This window comes from Hippopotamus amphibius, chromosome 4 (assembly GCF_030028045.1).
Source record: "Hippopotamus amphibius kiboko isolate mHipAmp2 chromosome 4, mHipAmp2.hap2, whole genome shotgun sequence".
NCBI classification, from domain to species: domain Eukaryota; kingdom Metazoa; phylum Chordata; class Mammalia; order Artiodactyla; family Hippopotamidae; genus Hippopotamus; species Hippopotamus amphibius.
Window position 1 is genome coordinate 98,371,471 of NC_080189.1, and position 17,886 is coordinate 98,389,356.

Below are 17,886 nucleotides of genomic sequence, written 5' to 3' on the forward strand. Positions count from 1 at the left end.
TATCAGTAGAGAAAAGTGGACTATGTAATTCATGGTATTGAGCCAATTTTGTTGCCACCTGGAAAAAAATGTGGTCTTTCTTCTTCAGTGCTTACACTAAAATAACCAGATCAATCAGTTGCGTTTAAATAAACACAAAAGAGTTACATCATAAAAAGGCAGACTAGGGCATAACTCTCTTGGACAACATTTAAGACTATTCTCTGATTTGATTTTTAGCATACGGGCCCCAAAGAAACATTCATAAATATGTACTGATTTACTGATACGACAGTTGCATGGCTTTGTCCATATATGAGAAGGCACATAGGAAATAATGTGATCAATCTAATTATATTCATGATGCCAACAGTGATGAGGAAACTGCTAACAGTGGCTGGGCTATCATTATGATAACAATAGGTTGATGCTACATCAACTTGAAAAAAACAGAGGAATTGGAGTCAGACTTGTGACTAACTGACTGGTGTGCAGGAGAAACAAAGTATGTATTTGTGAATTTCAAAGTTAGCAGCTGTCACCCTTGACCAAGATTTTTTGGCCAGAGCAGAGGAGATTTGACACAAAGGGATATTTTCAAACACCCTAGTGATGACAAGACATTGGCAAATAAACATTCTAGATTCAAGGACACCAACGATTAAGAAATTTGGAACTTCCAGTAATTTTGGATGTGTAGCAATGAAAGGCAGGCCCAAACAAAGGAAGTACTAACTCAGTAGCCTTTCTGGAACTTCTGAAAAAAAAAGCATAAAATGAAACTTTTGGGGATCATTTCATTAAATCACTACTTTGGTTTTTTTCCTGCCCCTCCAGTATGGAAACATTGTGAGTAGGAGAGTGTGTGCAAGTATGAAACTTTGTGATCACTGACTTTCTTTAAAAAAATCAAAATTATCAAGTCTGCTTTTCCATTCTTCTTTAAGATCTTATATTGGAAAAACCTATTATTTATTTTGATGCACAGTTGCTACCTACTGCACCAAAAGCAGATATGCTCATTAATTATTTTTTCTAATGTAGACATATTATCTCAATGAGCTACTCCATGGTAATTGATTCAGTAAAAATTTATTTAGGCTTTACTCTGGGCAAGGCACTGGCGTAGGTGTTACAGAGACACAAACACGAACCATTGATTAATTCTGCCTTTTAGGGGGTTTATTCTTTCTAAGAGAGAGAAGGCAAATAAGTAAATAGCTAACTACAATAACTTGGTGCCACACAAGAGGTACCCGTAAATGTATAAAGGATCCACAAAAGGAAAATATTCTTCGTCCAGGCTAGGTAAATCAGGGAGGGAAAACTAACTATAATAGTGCTATATCCTTACGCTCCCCAGAGGAAAGGTAATTCATTACAAAATCCAACTTTTCATTGTTAAAAGAGAGTTGGTTAATAACTAGATGGGCCAGCCCATTGACTGACTAATATCACTGTAGGGAGGACAGTAATGAAGGATTTCCCTTTCAAAGACATAGTTCATTGTCTGCAAAATATATCAGTTTAATTATCTTGCAATGTAGGAGTCAAATGGGTAGATTATAACCTACTCGTAGCAACTACGGTAGATGAAACATGGTCACACACACTTTGCAGCTACTGCCTTTTGACCAAAAGATATGAAGGAATTAATGCTTGTGCAACTTCTGAGGTATAGACTTCAAGAGGCCTTACAGCTTGTGTGTTTCCATCTTTGAATGCTGCCTGGAAAGGAAGCTGGTCCAGTCTACTTGAGGATGAGAAGCCTCCTGGAGGAGGACCAAGCTGCCTCAGGCAGCAACCGTAACCGACTTCCAGGCACATGAGTGAGGCCATCCTGAACGTCCCAGCCCAGCTGATCCTGCGCTGAGAGTAGCTGCCTGGGGAGACTCGGCAAAACCAACAGAGGAACCACACGAGCTCACCCACTAAGTGCTGGAGTAAAGCGACTGATGTAGAAACTGGTAATCAGATTGGAACGCTACTGTAACAAAACCCTGAAACATGTGACTTTGGCTTTGGGACTGGGATCCCAGTGGCAGGCAGTGGCTAGAAGAGGGGTGATGATACTGTTAGTGGAGACTGGAAGAAAAGGAAGGAAATTGCTATTGGAGGCTGGAAAGACAGTGACCTGTGTTATGTAACCTTAGAATAATTGAAAAGTGTTCCCTGTAGTAACTTGGAAGAAAGGTATTTTATCTAATGAACTTGTATATCTGGCTAAGGAGATTCCAGAGATCTCTAAATAGAATGTTGAAAGTGCCAGGCTGTATATGATAAAGTATGTAAAGAGAATGAAGAGCTAACAAAGAAGCCACGTAGTTTGCAAGGTGAATTTAGAGGCTACCTAGAAGACCCAATACTTGCTGGGTCGGAAAATGAACTGTTAATCATCCAATCAAATGAGACCAAAGATCCAATCAGGGTGTAGGTGTAAGATTTTTTTGTTAAAATCTCTGAAAAATGTAAGCCAAACTCTAGTAGACACTCTCTTCTACATAAAAGGGCTTCGAAGACTCGAAAGTGTTTTCTGATGGCAGCTGCATATGCAGCCCAAAGTAGAAAGAAGCTTGCCCTGAAAAAAATTAAAGATGTAGTTTTGGAGACTTAAGCAAACCAGTCATATTCTAAGTAAACTCGCAAAGTGTTTACGAGAACCCATCAGTTTGGACTAAAAGAGACTGAGAAAATTAAAAATGTAAAGAGGCCTCTGGGTCCCAAATTTCTATGGGCAGAAAGCATGCCAAGAAAGTTATTCAGCTGCAGACACAGGCCATTTCTTATGGAAAAGGAAAGAGCTCTCAGAGGGAGAATCTGAAAGCCCAGAGGTTGGAGCCCCAAACCAAGCAGAAAAAATGCACTAAGGAGCCCACTGTAGAACTGAGCCTTAATCAAGGAACGTTCCTTTTCCTTGGAGCAGTGGGGTAACTGGCGACATGCATCTGATTGCATTTCAAAACTGCTGTGGCCCAGGACTTCCCAGGTGGCACACTGGTTAAGAATCCGCCTGCCAATGCAGGGGACACAGGTTCGAGCCCTGGTCCGGGAAGATCTCACATGCCGTGGAGCAACTAAGCCTGTGCGCCACAACTACAGAGCCTGTGCTCTAGAGCCCGAGAGCCACAACTACTGATCCCACACGCAGCAACTACTGAAGCCTGTGCACCTAGAGCCCGGGCTCCACAACAAGAGAAGCCACAGCACTGAGAAGCCTACACCCGGCAATGAAGAGTAGCCCCTGCTTGCTGCACCTAGAGAAAGCCCGCCTGCAGCAACGAAGACCCAACGCAGCCAAAAATAAAAATTAATTAATTAATTAATTTAAAAAACGAATAATGCTAAGTCATCATTCTAACATTTTTTTAAAAAATGGCTATGGCCCAGTAACTGCTGTGTGCTTCGCGTTTTCCTTTTTGAATAGGCGTGTCTGTTCTGATTAGCCTGTCCCTGCCTCACCATCATATGGTGGGTATATATGTGGAAGACAACGTCTCTCTAGTTCATAGTTCTCTGGATCCAGATGAGCTTACCGTGAAGAATCTCATCCATATCTGAACCACAGTCACACCTTCAGATACTGGCTTTGAGCCTGATGTCATAACTGTATGAAAATTCTGACTGTCTTGGGAAGAGGCGGATGTATTTTGCATTTGGGAGAAATGTGCATAATTGTGGCAGAGGGTTTGCTGTGGAAGATTACAGCTCACCTATCAAGAAAGAGAATCTGTTCCCTCACTCCTTCAATCTGGGCTAGTCTTGTGACTTTCTGTGACCAACAGAATGTAGTGAAAGTGACATTGGGTGAGTTCTGGAGTCCAAGCCTCTAGACATCTTAAAGCTTCCGCCTCGGGGTGCACTGGCCTGAGATTTCCGTGTAAAGAAGCTGGATTACAATGAATAATAATCATGGTCATGGCATCACCATAAAAACTGCATTGTTTCTCATGGGCAAGGTATGTGCTAATCACTTTACATGCAGTATCTCATTTAGTCTATTCAATCATCTTATGACATTCTTTCTCACCTCCTCCCCCAGTTACTTCTGCAGTATCTCAGGCTTAGAGAGGTTAGTTAATTTGCCCAAGGTCACGTAGCTAGAAAGAGGCAAAGCCAGAGACTCCCACCTCAGCCTGTCTGGCACCGCAACCTGTGCTCTTCACCACCACCCCAAGCTGCTAATGGCTCTTCTTGGGGATCTAAAAAAATTGTGAGTGATTCGTCAGCTATTTTTTTTTATGACTTTTTTTTTAAGCTCTTTATTGGAATATAATTGCTTTACACTCTTGTACCAGCTTATGAGGTACACCAAAGTCAATCCGCTGTATTTATACACACATCCCCATATCCCCTCCTTCCCGCAACTCACCCCCACCCTCCCCGTCCCGGCCCTTCAAGGCATCACCTATCATCGAGTTGATCTCCCTTTGTTATACAGCAACGTCCCACTGGCTATCTATTTTACAGTTGGTAGTATATATACGTCTACGCTACTTTCTCACTTTGTCCCAGCTTCCCCTTCGCCGCCTGCCCCCTCAACCCCATGTCCACCAGTCCATTCTCTGCATCTGCATCCTTATTCTTGTCCTGTCACTGGGTTCATCAGTACCATTTTTTTTTTTTTTTTAGATTCCATATATATGAGTTAGCATACGGTGTTTGTTTTTCTCTTTCTGGCTTACTTTGCTCTGTATGACAGTCTCTAGGTCTATCCACCTCATTACATACAGTTCAATTTCATTCCTTTTTATGGCTGAGTAATATTCCATTGTATATATGTGCCACATCTTCTTTATCCATTCATCTGTTGATGGGCATTTAGGTTGCTTCCATGTCCTGGCTATTGTAAATAGTGTTGCAATGAACATTACAGTACATGTTTCTTTTTGGATTATGGTTTTCTCTGGGCATATGCCCAGTAGTGGGATTACTGGATCATATGGTAGTTTCATTTTTAGTTTTTTAAGGAACCTTCAAACTGTTTTCCATAGTGGCTGTACCAACTTACATTCCCACCAACAGTGCAGGAGAGTTCCCTTTCCTCCACACCCTCTCCAACATTTATTGTTTCTAGACTTTTTGATGATGGCCATTCTGACTGGTGTGAGGTGATACCTCACTGTGGCTTTGACTTGCATTTCTCTAACGATTAGTGATGTTGAGCATCTTTTCATGTGTTTGTTAGCCATCTATATGTCTTCTTTGGAGAAAAAAAAGAAGGCAAGAATATACAATGGAAAAAAGACAGCCTCTTCAATAAGTGGTGCTGGGAAAATTGGACAGCTACACGTAGAAGAATGAAATTAGAACACTTCCTAACACCATTCACAAAAATAAACTCCAAATGGATTAAAGACCTACATGTAAGGCCAGACACTATAAAACTCCAAGAGGAAAACATAGGCAAAACACTCTGTGACATACATCAAAGCAACATCCTTTTTGACCCACCTCCTAGAATCATGGAAATAAAATCAAGAATAAGCAAATGGGACCTCATAAAACTTAAAAGCTTTTGCACAGCGAAAGAAACCATAAACAAGACAAGAAGGCAATGCTCAGAATGGGAGAAAATACTTGCCAACGAAGCAACGGACAAAGGATTAATCTCCAAATATACAAGCAGCTCATGCAGCTTAATACCAAAAAAGCAAATAACCCAATCCACAAATGGGTGGAAGACCTAAACAGACATTTCTCGTCAGCTATTTTTATTCTTCGTCAGCTATTTTTAAAGTCAATATGTAAAAGGTTATCTCTCAACCAAGGAGTGGCCATAATCCCATAGAATACAAACTGCTAAAACTGAATGAAGTAACTTGTCCAAATATGAATTAAAACTTGCAAGGCTGTAATTTTTGCTGACAGAATTCAAATCATGGAAAACAACATCTCCAGTAATTCTGTTCATTTCGCACTGCAGGGAGTGACATATTGAATGTTCGTATCCTACAAAGTATTGGGACATGGGTCCTAGGGCTGAATAAGACTTTTCCCCCCATAAATCTCTCTCTTATCCTACCTAACTTTATGCTAAAAAGTCTATATTGACACGTGAATGATGATTTATGTGTTTTAAGTGAAAATTGTTTTATTTATGCATGAATTTATTTTTATTATTTCCTGATTTAAGTCACTTCTGATTGACTAAGCAAATACAATTCTCCCGTGTATTATATTTTGGTTCCTTAACATTGAGACTTAATATAAATGAAAGCAATGTAATTCACTATAAAAAATTTTGAGGAATAATTATCATAATCTCTCATTAATTATTAAATTACATTATATAAGATAAACCAAAATATTAATGTGATAAACCAGGAACCATGAATTAACTACAGTTGATAGCACACAAGGCAATTGTGTTTACTTAGGATTCAGGTATAAATTTTCCTGAGAAAATAGGTTCATACAGTTCATGTCTACCATTTCAAGAGGATAGATATATATGTATAACTGAATCACTCTGCTGTACACCTGAAACTAACACAACATTGTAAATGAACTACATTTCAATAAAAGTCAAAAAATAAAATAAAATAGGTCATTTGGTATTAAGCTGCATAATTCAAAAAAATAAAATTTCAAGAGGCAGTTTGGATAGACTAAGTAACTTGCACATTACTAAACTTTCTCAAATCAAGTATATTTATGATAGGTGTTTGAAATCCACTTACTTACTGTCATCTGACCCTGGTTTTTATACTGTGTTGTTTTTACAGATGACATCAGCACTGACCTTGAAAGTGTCCCCAGATAAGATTCTTCTTTTGAAGCTTTAGTTTAATAAAGATGATAGTCAGAGATTTAGAAACTCTGAGCCAGGCGCATGAAATCAGCAGCCTTAAAAAGTATTGCTTATTTATATGCTTAGACAAACATACAAGTTGAACTTTATCTCTGGAAAATCATCCATGCACTTTCATGAATAGATACAGATGATGTACTGCCTACAAAATAAGGCAAGTGTGTGAACTGCTTTTCAGCTGGACCACTGTGTAGGTAACCAGATTTTTCTTTGTACATTTTACCACAACTACTTTTTAATATTTTGGTTTATCTTATATAATGTAATTTAATAATTAATGAGAGATTATGATAATTATTGCTCAAACATTTTTATACTGAATTACATTGCTTTCATGTATATTAAGTCTCAATGTTAAGGGACCAAAATATAATACATCGGAGAATTGTACTTGCTTAGTTAATTAGAAGTGACTTAAATCAGGAAATCATAAAAATAAATACATGCATAAATAAAACAATTTTCACTTAAAACACATACATCATCATTCATGTGTTAATATAGACTTTTTAGCACTGCACCTTGGTCAAAGCAAGCCGGTTAATGGGCTGCCCGCCTCTCTCTGCAATGTGCCCCGACAGAAAGGAGAATTCAAGAAAGCCCCAAGGGAGGGCTTCATGTACTCTTATGTTTATGTTTTTCAACCTAGACTCGCAAAGCATTGGCAAAAATTTTCCATAAAGTTTCAGCTGGCTGGCCTTTAGGTGTGCAGGGTCCACTGACCTTATCCAGAGCCGCCTGAACTTCTGCTTCACTCTCCGTGTCCAGCGCGGAGGTGGCCTCGTCCAGCAGGAGGATCTTGGGGTTGCGAACCAGGGCCCGAGCGATGGCGATTCTCTGCTTCTGTCCACCGCTCAGCTGGGCCCCTCGCTCTCCAACCAGGGTGTCAAATTTCTACAAGAGACAGCATGGTGGAGCTCCTGAAGTATTTCAAATAGAAAAAGCTATGACATCTAGAAATTCATGAAGACGACAGGGAGCTTCATTTTGACCACCGTAATGAGTCACAAGTTATGGTAAAATAAATAATATCAAATTCTAAAAAACGACTAGCACATCCCCTGTTAAAACTTTTATATGCTTCATGTACCAAGCTATACCCTCCAACTGGGTAATTCAAGGGACTTACCCAGCAAAGTTAGAGGACCTCGTACCTGAAACATTATGAGCTTAACCTTTGATGAAAGAACTCGCGTGAGGTGAAACTCTCATTTTGAGGGCAACGACATTCACAGAGGCGTTACCTGTGGTAATTTCATGATAAAGTCATAGGCGTTGGCTTCCTTCACAGCCCTCTTTATTTCATCCATGGTGACATTCCCACGGCCATAACGAATATTCTCAGCAATGGTGGTAGAAAACAGCACCGGCTCCTGACTCACCACGCCAATTATTTCCCTCAGATACCTTACATTAAACATCCTAATATCCTGCCCATCGATGGTAATCTGAAAAAACAAAATATTTCCATTGACTATTTTAAACCATCTGCCGTATAAAGCATCAAGATTCTTTAATTGGTTACCAAAAAAGCCTTAGCTAACATCTAACGTATTTCAGTGTTAGAAATGAGAATTGGAGGACTTCCCTGGTGGCGCAGTGGTTAAGAATCTGCCTGCCAAGGCAGGGTGTGACACGGGTTCGAGCCCTGGTCCAGGGAGATCCCACATGCTGACGAACAACTAAGCCCGTGCACCACAACTACTGAGCCTGTACGCCACAACTACTGAAGCCCGTGCGCCTAGAGCCCATGCTCCACAACAAGAGAAGCCACCACACTGTGAAGCCCGTGCACTGCAACGAAGAGTACCCCCATTCACCACAACCAGGGAAAGCCCACGCGCAGCAACGAAGACTCAACGCAGCCAAAAATAAATAAATAAATAATGATTAAAAAAAAAAGAAATGAGAATTGGAAAAGAAGAGCAATGTGCAAGACCAAAAATAAAAAGTGTACTCTCTCTTTTGATATTTATTATCTTACATATACAGTTTTTTTAATGGATGGATTATTTTCCATGAGCGATTATATATTGTTATATATTTTGGGCACAACAGTTATTTTTGCTTACCATTACTAAATCTGAATAAAAATGTGCATTTACCTACTAGTCTACATATCATTTTGATGGCATTATGATGTTTTGCTGTATGTAATATATCATAATTTACTTCAGCATTTCCCACCTCTGAATATCTGGCTGCCTTCAACGAACACTGAAGGTTAATCACTGTAAAAGCACAGAATTACCAGGCTGAAGAGTATGATTTATTTTTTCTTCTCCAATAACAACTGCTTAACTTGTACAATGACTGGCATATGTTGGGCTTATTTATTTATTTAGTTAGTTAGTTAGTTATTGGCTGTGTTGGGTCTTCGTTGCTGTGCGGCTTTTCTCTAGTTGCAGTGAGCGGGGGCTACTCTTCGTTGCAGTGCATGGGTTTCTCATTGCGGTGGCTTCTCTCATTGTGGAGCACAGGCTCTAGGTGTTCAGGCTTCAATAGTTGTGGCTCACAGGATCTAGAGCGCAGGCTCAGTAGTTGTGGCGCATGGGCTTCATGGCTCTGCAGCATGTGGGATCTTCACAGACCAGGGCTCGAACCCGTGTGCCCTGCATTGGCAGGTGGATTCTTAACCACTGCGCCACCAGGAAACTCTCAGGTGTTTATTATTTGTGGAATAAAGGTTGAATAAATGACCCTCTAGAAATATTTTTAATAACTTAAAATTTCAGCAGGAATATATAAATATACATCTGCTTCATTGTAATTGACTAGCTTTTACCATTTTAATCTGTCTTTTCTAATTAATGTGTGGTGGTAGCTTATATTTATTTTAATTTGTGTATAGTTATAAGTGAGGTTGAACATTTCTTGAAACTTTTTACAAACTTACATTTTTTTCTCAAAAGATTTGCATGTTCATATCCTATGACAGATTCATATTAATTTCTAAAAAAGTAATTATAATAGTTTTCCCACATATACCATAAATTACTCGTTCCAATTTATTGCTTTCTTTTATTACAGTTTGACTGATTTTTACTGGAGAGAGGTTTAAGGAAAAATTGAATCAGTCAGCTGTCCCACTGGGCATTTTTTCTATTATTTCAGCAGTAATAAAATTGTTAATTCATGGTATGAACAGTGAGTATCTCTGAGTTATAGAATTTCTGAAGACTTTTTTTCCTGCTGACATATGTATTTTCTTTAAAAATTGTATTATTCTAATAATAATTTAAAAAATAAGATGTTTCCAAATACTTATCCTCAATGGTTAGTATTTACTAGGTTCTTTTTAAAAAATGAATAACACTGTTTACACTTGAACCAACCTAGAGTTTGCTTTAGGAAATGAGGTTAGGCCTATGTTCCTCCTTGGTATATCAGATTTTTCAAAGAAGGTTTGTTAATTTTTTTAAAGTAAATAAATAAATAATTTGTGTATCCTAGAAAACTTTGTATTCATTCTTGAAATCTCTGTTCTATCTCAATGCCTTTTTATGTTTTTTTTTTTGTTTTTCTTTGTAACTTGTAAACTTCTGTTTTCTTAATTGTTGAATGATAACACATTTCAATGTCAGGTAAACGCAACTGAGGACATTTTAATATATACTGTGCGCTCTTATTGTATTAACATTAAATTTACTGATTTTGATGATTGTTTTGTGATTATGTACGAGAATGTCTTCTTCTCAGAAAATATATTCTGCTTTGCAGTACACCTGAAACTAACACAACATTGTAAATCAATCATACTCCAATAAAAATTAAAAAAAAAAAAGAAAATATATTCTGATGTATATAGGGCTCAAGGGGCATGATATCATAACTCACTCTCAAAGGTTCAGAAGAAATATGCATGTGTGTGTGGGGGGGGTGTTATATACACGAACATGCAGTGAGAAACAAACAATAATAAGGCAGATGGGTAAAAACAGAAACAATTAGTAAATCTGGGTGACGAGTATACGTGAGTTCCCCACTTGCAACTTTTTTGTAAGTCTGAATTTATAACAAAAGTTTTAAAAGGGCAAAAAAATATACCCTAGGGCACTACTGTTCCCCATGTCCCCAGAAGTTTCTTAGAGACTATCCCATTTTCCCCTTCAGATATTCCAGCATTTAAGAAAACTCAACTGTCTTTGATGAATTTAATTACTGTCCTAAGATTTCTTGTGACCCTGAGCACCAGGTTATTAATAATTGCCATATGGAAAATTTTTGACCAAACTCAGTGAGTCATTGAAAATAATCCTCTCAGTGGTTTGGATGACTCTTTCTCAGTGACCTACTGGGTTATGAAAAGCTTAGGTGGAACAGAGGAGAGTGTTGTACAGCGTCTTTGACCTTTATCACCTTGAATATTTTTTGTTAAAACAGCCCAAAGGTTTGAATGCATCATCCAGATGCACTGTAATTTCGTAGCCTTTTTACCAAAATTGGATTCATGTGCAAATTTGTTAACAAAAAAATAAGAATAAAAAAATGACCAAAACAAAACAATTGCAAAGGGCTAATTGGCACCCAGCTTCCCATTTTAGAGAATGTGGTTCTTCCCACTTACCATACCCCATGTGGGGTCATAGAGCCTCTGTATCAGCTGGACCACCGTGCTTTTCCCACAGCCGCTGTTCCCAACCAGGGCCACCGTCTGCCCGCTCTCAACCTTCAGGTTGAGGCCCTTCAAGATCTATGAGGGAAAAGAGAGAAAAAGAACACACTTAACAACAAAAGCCTAAAAGGGGAGTAATCTGATTCAATTTTAAATTTGGAAAAAAAAAGTATCAAATAAGGGAATATAACCCCAAAAGGAAAAAGCACATACATATCAAAACAGTAGAGACTCTGGATTCTTTAAGTTGATTAAACAATCAATCTGAATTAGGAACTCCTATAAATATTACTTACAATACCTTGACATTAGGTCGAGCTGGATAAGAGAAATGTACATCTTTGAACTCCAAATTCCCTTCGATGTTATCTGGTTGGAGTCCTCTCTCTGAAAAACTGTCAATTTTAGGATTCTAAATAAAACAAAATTCAATGACTATTCCATCATAGGACAAACAATTGCATTTTTAAGGAATATGTTTCAACAATTCCAAAAATAGGATCCAGAATGCCATAATTCCCCTCCCATGAGACAGAACCCAAGTTGAAGACTGTGTGTGTGTGTGTGTGTGTATGTGTGTAAGGAAATATTCCTCCTCAGAAAATAGGCTTTTCTTGAAAAGTATATAAGGGATATATTCATTTCATTTCATATGGTATTTTACTTTAAGTTTCTGGCATATCCTTATAAATTTTCTAAATGGTCAGATATGCACATTTCTACAAATGCAATAACAAAAACATACTATCATTGATATATCCAGGTATTTAGCATTTAGTGAAAATTAGCTTATTCCTAAACAACAAATGTAATGGACTGAATTGAGGAGATTGAACAATTGGTTAGAGCCAAGTTATTTAGGAACGATGTAAATTTTCAATATATGCAGAAGCTGAACCATTTTCTTGTGACTTAGCTTAATGAAACAGGAATTGCTTGGATTAAACAATCACATTTCAGTTGCCTAGTTTGCATTTTCTCTGTGTAAATGCAGTGATATACTTTAATATGTCAAAATGATTTTCTTTATTTCACTGCAGTCAGTACAACTTATGCAATATAGTTGACTCAAAATTATATCATACACGCAGTGATCTTTTTTTTTTTTTTTTTGACGGGGGCAACCCACAGCAAAACACGTTATCAATTTTGGTCCCACCAATAATTTTTCCATCCGCTCATCCTATATACAAATCATAATATTCTTAGTCTGGCTACAAAATGGAAGAGAAAAGGAGAAAAACAAGGAAGACAAACATCTTTGCTTCGAACTCTAATAATAACACACTAGTGCAAAGGTCCTTTCCCAAAACGAAATCAGTGCTATTTATGTAAAGATAATCTTTCAGAAATATTAATGAGGCATTTGGTTTCATTCATTACTAAGGAGAGGCTGTTCATTTCGCGTAATTTTCACATGACATTTAACCTAAAGCCAGATTTAATTCTTCTCCAGGCCTCAAAGAATTTTTCGGCATTAAAATAATAAATGGCTCACATTATCAATAATAGCAAAGATCGCATATGCTGCTCCTCTCGCATTGGCAAAAGCATCAATACAGGGAGCAGCCTGTCCGATGCTGAAGGCTCCGATCAGGATTGAGAAAAAGACCTGAGGGAAAGACCACAAGGAAAAGTTAGAAGTCCCACGCTGGCGTGCACCAGCACCTCAAATACGATTTGCTTGAAACACACCCTACTTCCAAAGGTTTATCCCTTTAAATTTTTTTTGGCAAAAAAGCAAAATTTACAAGGTTCCTATAGCATTTTGTTGCACAAATGGGTTTCCTCAACCTCAAAAATATTTTTTTGTCTACCCTGTCAAACTACCTGTTGTTCTTCTCTTGGACTTATATGAAGCCGGAAAGATTTTTCAAACCGATTTCCTTGATTCCGAAGCTACTGCCCCCAGAGGAAAACATTTTCCATCAGTATTATTATTCAGTCTACCTGGTTTTCTCTAACGATGCATGGAATTACACAGAATGTTCAAGATGAAACAAGGTAGATTCTGGCCCCATGAAGTTTTCCATGGGTCCAGAATCTACCATGTTATGTACAGATTTTGATCAGATTTTTAATATAAAAAGTTTACACATTATAAAACACTAACTCACACCTAAGTGCATTGACTAATAATTCCTTTACACAATTATTCTGTACTACAGCACAAAAACTTAACACATTTCCCTTCATATTTTTTTCATTAGGGAAACAAATTGATATAGAAAAGCCAAGACTACAGCTTCAAGAATCCAGATGATTAGCACACATTAACTGAGGAAAAATAAACGAAGAGAAATTACTCCTTTCTCTCTGGGTGTGGTGAAACATCCACTTACAGCCTGGCTTTTCTCGGAAGACAGTTAAAATAACACTTCACATTTCCAGAACTCAAATATCCCTCAAGTACCTATCCACTCTCTGCAATACAGAGAAAGACCAGTAAGAGAACAAAAACGTCTCTACCAAAAGCAATGCTATGAAGTCAACACACTAGAGTCCTTGGTCTCTCTGCACAGGGCCTCACCGGGCTCCCTGCACTACGGGTATCACTCTGCAGCCCTACTCAGGAGAGGGCACTGCCCACATACTGCAAACGGGGAGACCAGGCCAGAGAGGACACACACATCACAAAGGGGGAACAGCAGAGTCAGGATTCCATCTCCTTTCTTTATAAAATTTAGCAAATGAGTAAGAAAAGAGAGGTGGAGAGCTTCCAAGCTGACAACCAGAGAGGAGACCAAAAGGAGAAAAAACAGACTCAGCAATGATGAAAGTTCACCCAGCCAAACAGCCCTCAGCACTTCAGTGTAGACTGAAGGTACCACCCTAGAGAACATTTTGAAATGATAAATTTTCATAATGTCCCTAAGTCATCATCAAGGGGTCAAATAGTGTTCACTGTCCTCTGGTTAGAAACATAGGGAAGTGCAGGTTTTAAAACATGGCTAGTTGAGTGGTTACGTGTTGTCCTGACCATCACTGACATGGAAAGGTCACAAGACGTTGCTAGTTTATAAAAAATGTATGAAAAGGTATGCAGAATACAATCCCAGTGTTGAAAGAAAAAAAAATCCACATACAGAAAATAATCCAGAAGACATACACCAACATTTATCATTAAGTGTATATGGGTTTTTAGATCATAAGTAATTCTAAGTAACTTCTAATTTTTTAAATTATTCTAATTCTTTGTATACCTAGTATATATTATTTTAATAATCATAAAATGAAGCTATTTTCATTTTGTAAAAGAAAAATAAACTAAAACAACTTTTCATTTTGGATAGCCAATGTTTTAATATGATATAAATTTAACATTCTCTCCTACTATGACCTATGTATAATAACGTTTACTTTCTTATGCAGTATAATGAAACTCACAGGCAGAATGGGGATGGCTCCAATTTGTATTTGTTCATTCACAAATTCATTCCATTTTTATCTATTTACATGCTCCATGTCTCACAACTGGTCTAACTACATGTCCCCATTCATAATTACGTCCTGTGTATTCTAGAAGGCCAGCTATGCCCGCAGGACACAGCAAAGATTTACCAAAAGCAAAAGGCCTATAACCATAGCTCATCCTTCAAAAAGGAGGAAAATGAAAGAAAAGAAAAGGCAGATGGATAAACAATGTTTTCAGATTCTCCGTAAATATTAGGAAAACAACTTACTGTCATTGCATTTCCAATAGTGTACTCTTTTGCTATAACTAGAGTGGACGCGTACCAGAAGGCCAGCGCATATGATGCATATATTAACAGGAAGGCAATGCCCATGGAAATGTTCGCTGAAATAGCTTTTTTAATTCCAATCTTTTTGGCATTTTCTAGATGTTCCTGATACCTACCAGAAAATGAGGGGAAAACATGATAATAAGAAAACAACCCATAATCCGAGTCACATTCACCTCCTGATTAGTTGGAGGTTTAAGGCACAAAAGCCATCAAAGTAAGAAACCCCTGGAGAGACCCAGTGTCCTGGGCACTGAACCAATCCAGGACCAGCCAGGACTAGAACCGACCTGAGCCTTTTCTTTCCTGGCCCGGACCCACCTCCCTCGGTCCCTTCCAATCCCACCAGTGTTCCCATAGCTGTTCCGGGACTGAACTCCCATCCCTGGGAGAACCTCGCCACCACCTTCACGGGCAGCATCACAAGTTAACGTTAAGGGGGAAGGAGAGGAACCAAGCCAACCAGGAAGGACACCAAACATAAATACTACTCGGGACTCTTAAGACAGATTCTCAACACAGGCCAACTTGCCTTCTCCGGAGAAAAGAAAACCCTCCCTCCCTCCACTGCCCCACCGGGTGAGAGAAGGAATTTTACATGTTTGTGTACCTATATTCAGTACTTGGGCCTTTGCTTTTTTGTTTTGCTTTGGTTTGGTTTTGGTTTTGGTTTTGGTTTTGATCAAGCTGACCTTCAACTGTCAAGCTAGGGTACAAGGTTATAAAGAGGTCACTACTTATAGGAAACAGGTTCTTACTCAACTTTTCTAGGTTTTAGTTTCATCACTTGTAAACTGGAGTTACTCTTTTTTTGTAATTGAAGTATACTTCATTTACAATGTTGTGTTAGTTTCAGGTGTACAGCAAAGTGATTCAGCTATACATACATATATATATATGGATTCTTTTTGAGATTCTTTTTCCTTATAGGTTATTACAAGATATTGAGTATAGGTCCCTGTGCTGTACAGTAGGTCCTTGTTGGTTGTCTATTTTATATACAGTAGTGTGTATATGTTAATCCCAAACTCCTAATTTATCCCTCCCCTCTCTTTCCCCTTTGGTAACCATAAGTTTATTTTCTATGTCTGAAAGTCTCTGTTTTGTAAATAAGTTTGTTTGTATCATTTTTTAGATTCCACATATAAGCAATATCATATGACATTGTCTTTGTCTGGTTTACTTCACTTAGGATGATAAGCTCTGGGTCCATCCATGCTGCTGCAAATGGCAATATTAAAATGGAATTACTAATGCCTACCTTGCAAGATAATTGTGAGGTTGACAGATAATGACAGAAAGTTGTCAGTACGGTGCAAGCACAAAGTTGGCAAAACCTGATAATTCCTAATCCTATTGTTATTACTATTGTTTTAGAATTTAATCTCTTCCTAAATATCGCTCATTCTATTACTGCCATATTTTTTAATATTAATTAAAATTCATATTATACTGGCTTCCTGGATTTGACATAATGGTACAAATGTCTCGAACAGTTCTGTCAAATAACAATGACATCAATTTCAGTTAAGCCTTTCTTTCCATGTTAGACACAGAGAGTGTATAAAATTTAATTGTGGCTCCCTAAATTAGGAAAAAAAAACCCCACTGGATATACAATGAGACTTTAGAAAAAATATCACATATGTTAGATCGTTTCTATTGCTAACAAAAGACAAACAACATCATATCTTTTGCAGTTTAGCCAAATAAGATGTTGAGAATTTATTTATTTTTAAAACAATGTATGCTGCCACCAAAAATGATGACTTTTAATTACTGAAAGCACCCAGCGCTCCAGGGTTCTTTCCTCCGTGTTGGACGATGCGTACATTTAGCAGAGCCGCGTCTCTGGGGAGACAGCCAGCAGGCCAACCCAGCACCGCACCGAGTCCCAGGTGGCCCAGCCGCAGGGGACGGGCGGGGAGGTTTATGTCAGCCCCATCGTGACACAGTGCTCCCGTGACAGTGGCAGACATGCTGTAATTACCTTCGCTCAGGCGGCTCACTTACTGCAGCTAACGGAACAGCACTGATTACACTCACATCCTGAGGTGTGAGGGCTAATGCCTAACAGGAAGCAGCCGTGAGAGAGAAAAAGGAAGAGGTTAGAGAACCAGGCGTAGGCTGGCTTTGAAGAGAGCTTAAGGAATCGAAAAATAGAAAATGAAAAAGAGGAAAGTAGGGAATCTTTGCTTTTAAGGCTGGAGAATTTCCAGAGAATTTCTCTTTCAAAGAGGTGTGGGTATCAGGAGTCCCATAGGATGGCAAAAGAAAAAACTTCACATGGAATCAGACTTCAACTATAGTAGGGGATGTAATTATTTAAAGAAAACTGGTTGGGGCAGTAGAGGTGAGTAGCCTTTATTAGGGGGCTTTGTTCTGGCATTTAAGGTTTTTGTCTATCAAGTTCCTTTAGAGCAGGGGTACTTGGCCTGGAATCCCTGGTTAAGGAACCTGAGTGGGAAAAATTTTACATATTTAATTTCACTAACCTCCAACCAAAATTTAGCATTTCCTTCGATTATCCATGCAGCCCACAAACCGCTGTATGGTTAACAGTAACTGTGACCTTGTTGCCAAAAGAAATCCCAGATCATTTTCATATCATGTTCTAATTGTTACAGATATCTTGAACTATGTTACCCACAACCCTACTTTGAATTATAGGAGGTATTTGACCCGTATTTAGTTCTTAGTATTTAACAGGTTAAGAATAGAGACATTAAAAAAAGAAC

General features: G+C 38.3%; 1 protein-coding gene across 4 annotated transcripts in view; it reads right to left on the reverse strand.

Annotated features, from left to right (window-relative positions):
• ABCB4 (ATP binding cassette subfamily B member 4) overlaps positions 1-17,886 on the reverse strand; it is a 77,657-nt gene that overhangs the window by 33,974 nt on the left and 25,797 nt on the right. For 3 of the 4 annotated variants that reach the window (XM_057732779.1, XM_057732780.1, XM_057732782.1), the window contains 6 exons: positions 15,089-15,260; positions 12,904-13,017; positions 11,707-11,817; positions 11,358-11,483; positions 8,035-8,238; positions 7,514-7,684 (listed from right to left, as the gene is read on the reverse strand). In XM_057732779.1, the coding sequence (XP_057588762.1) occupies positions 7,514-7,684; positions 8,035-8,238; positions 11,358-11,483; positions 11,707-11,817; positions 12,904-13,017; positions 15,089-15,260 (898 nt within the window). The remainder of the gene's footprint in view (positions 1-7,513; positions 7,685-8,034; positions 8,239-11,357; positions 11,484-11,706; positions 11,818-12,903; positions 13,018-15,088; positions 15,261-17,886) is intronic. The other variant, XM_057732781.1, reaches the window with a different exon arrangement.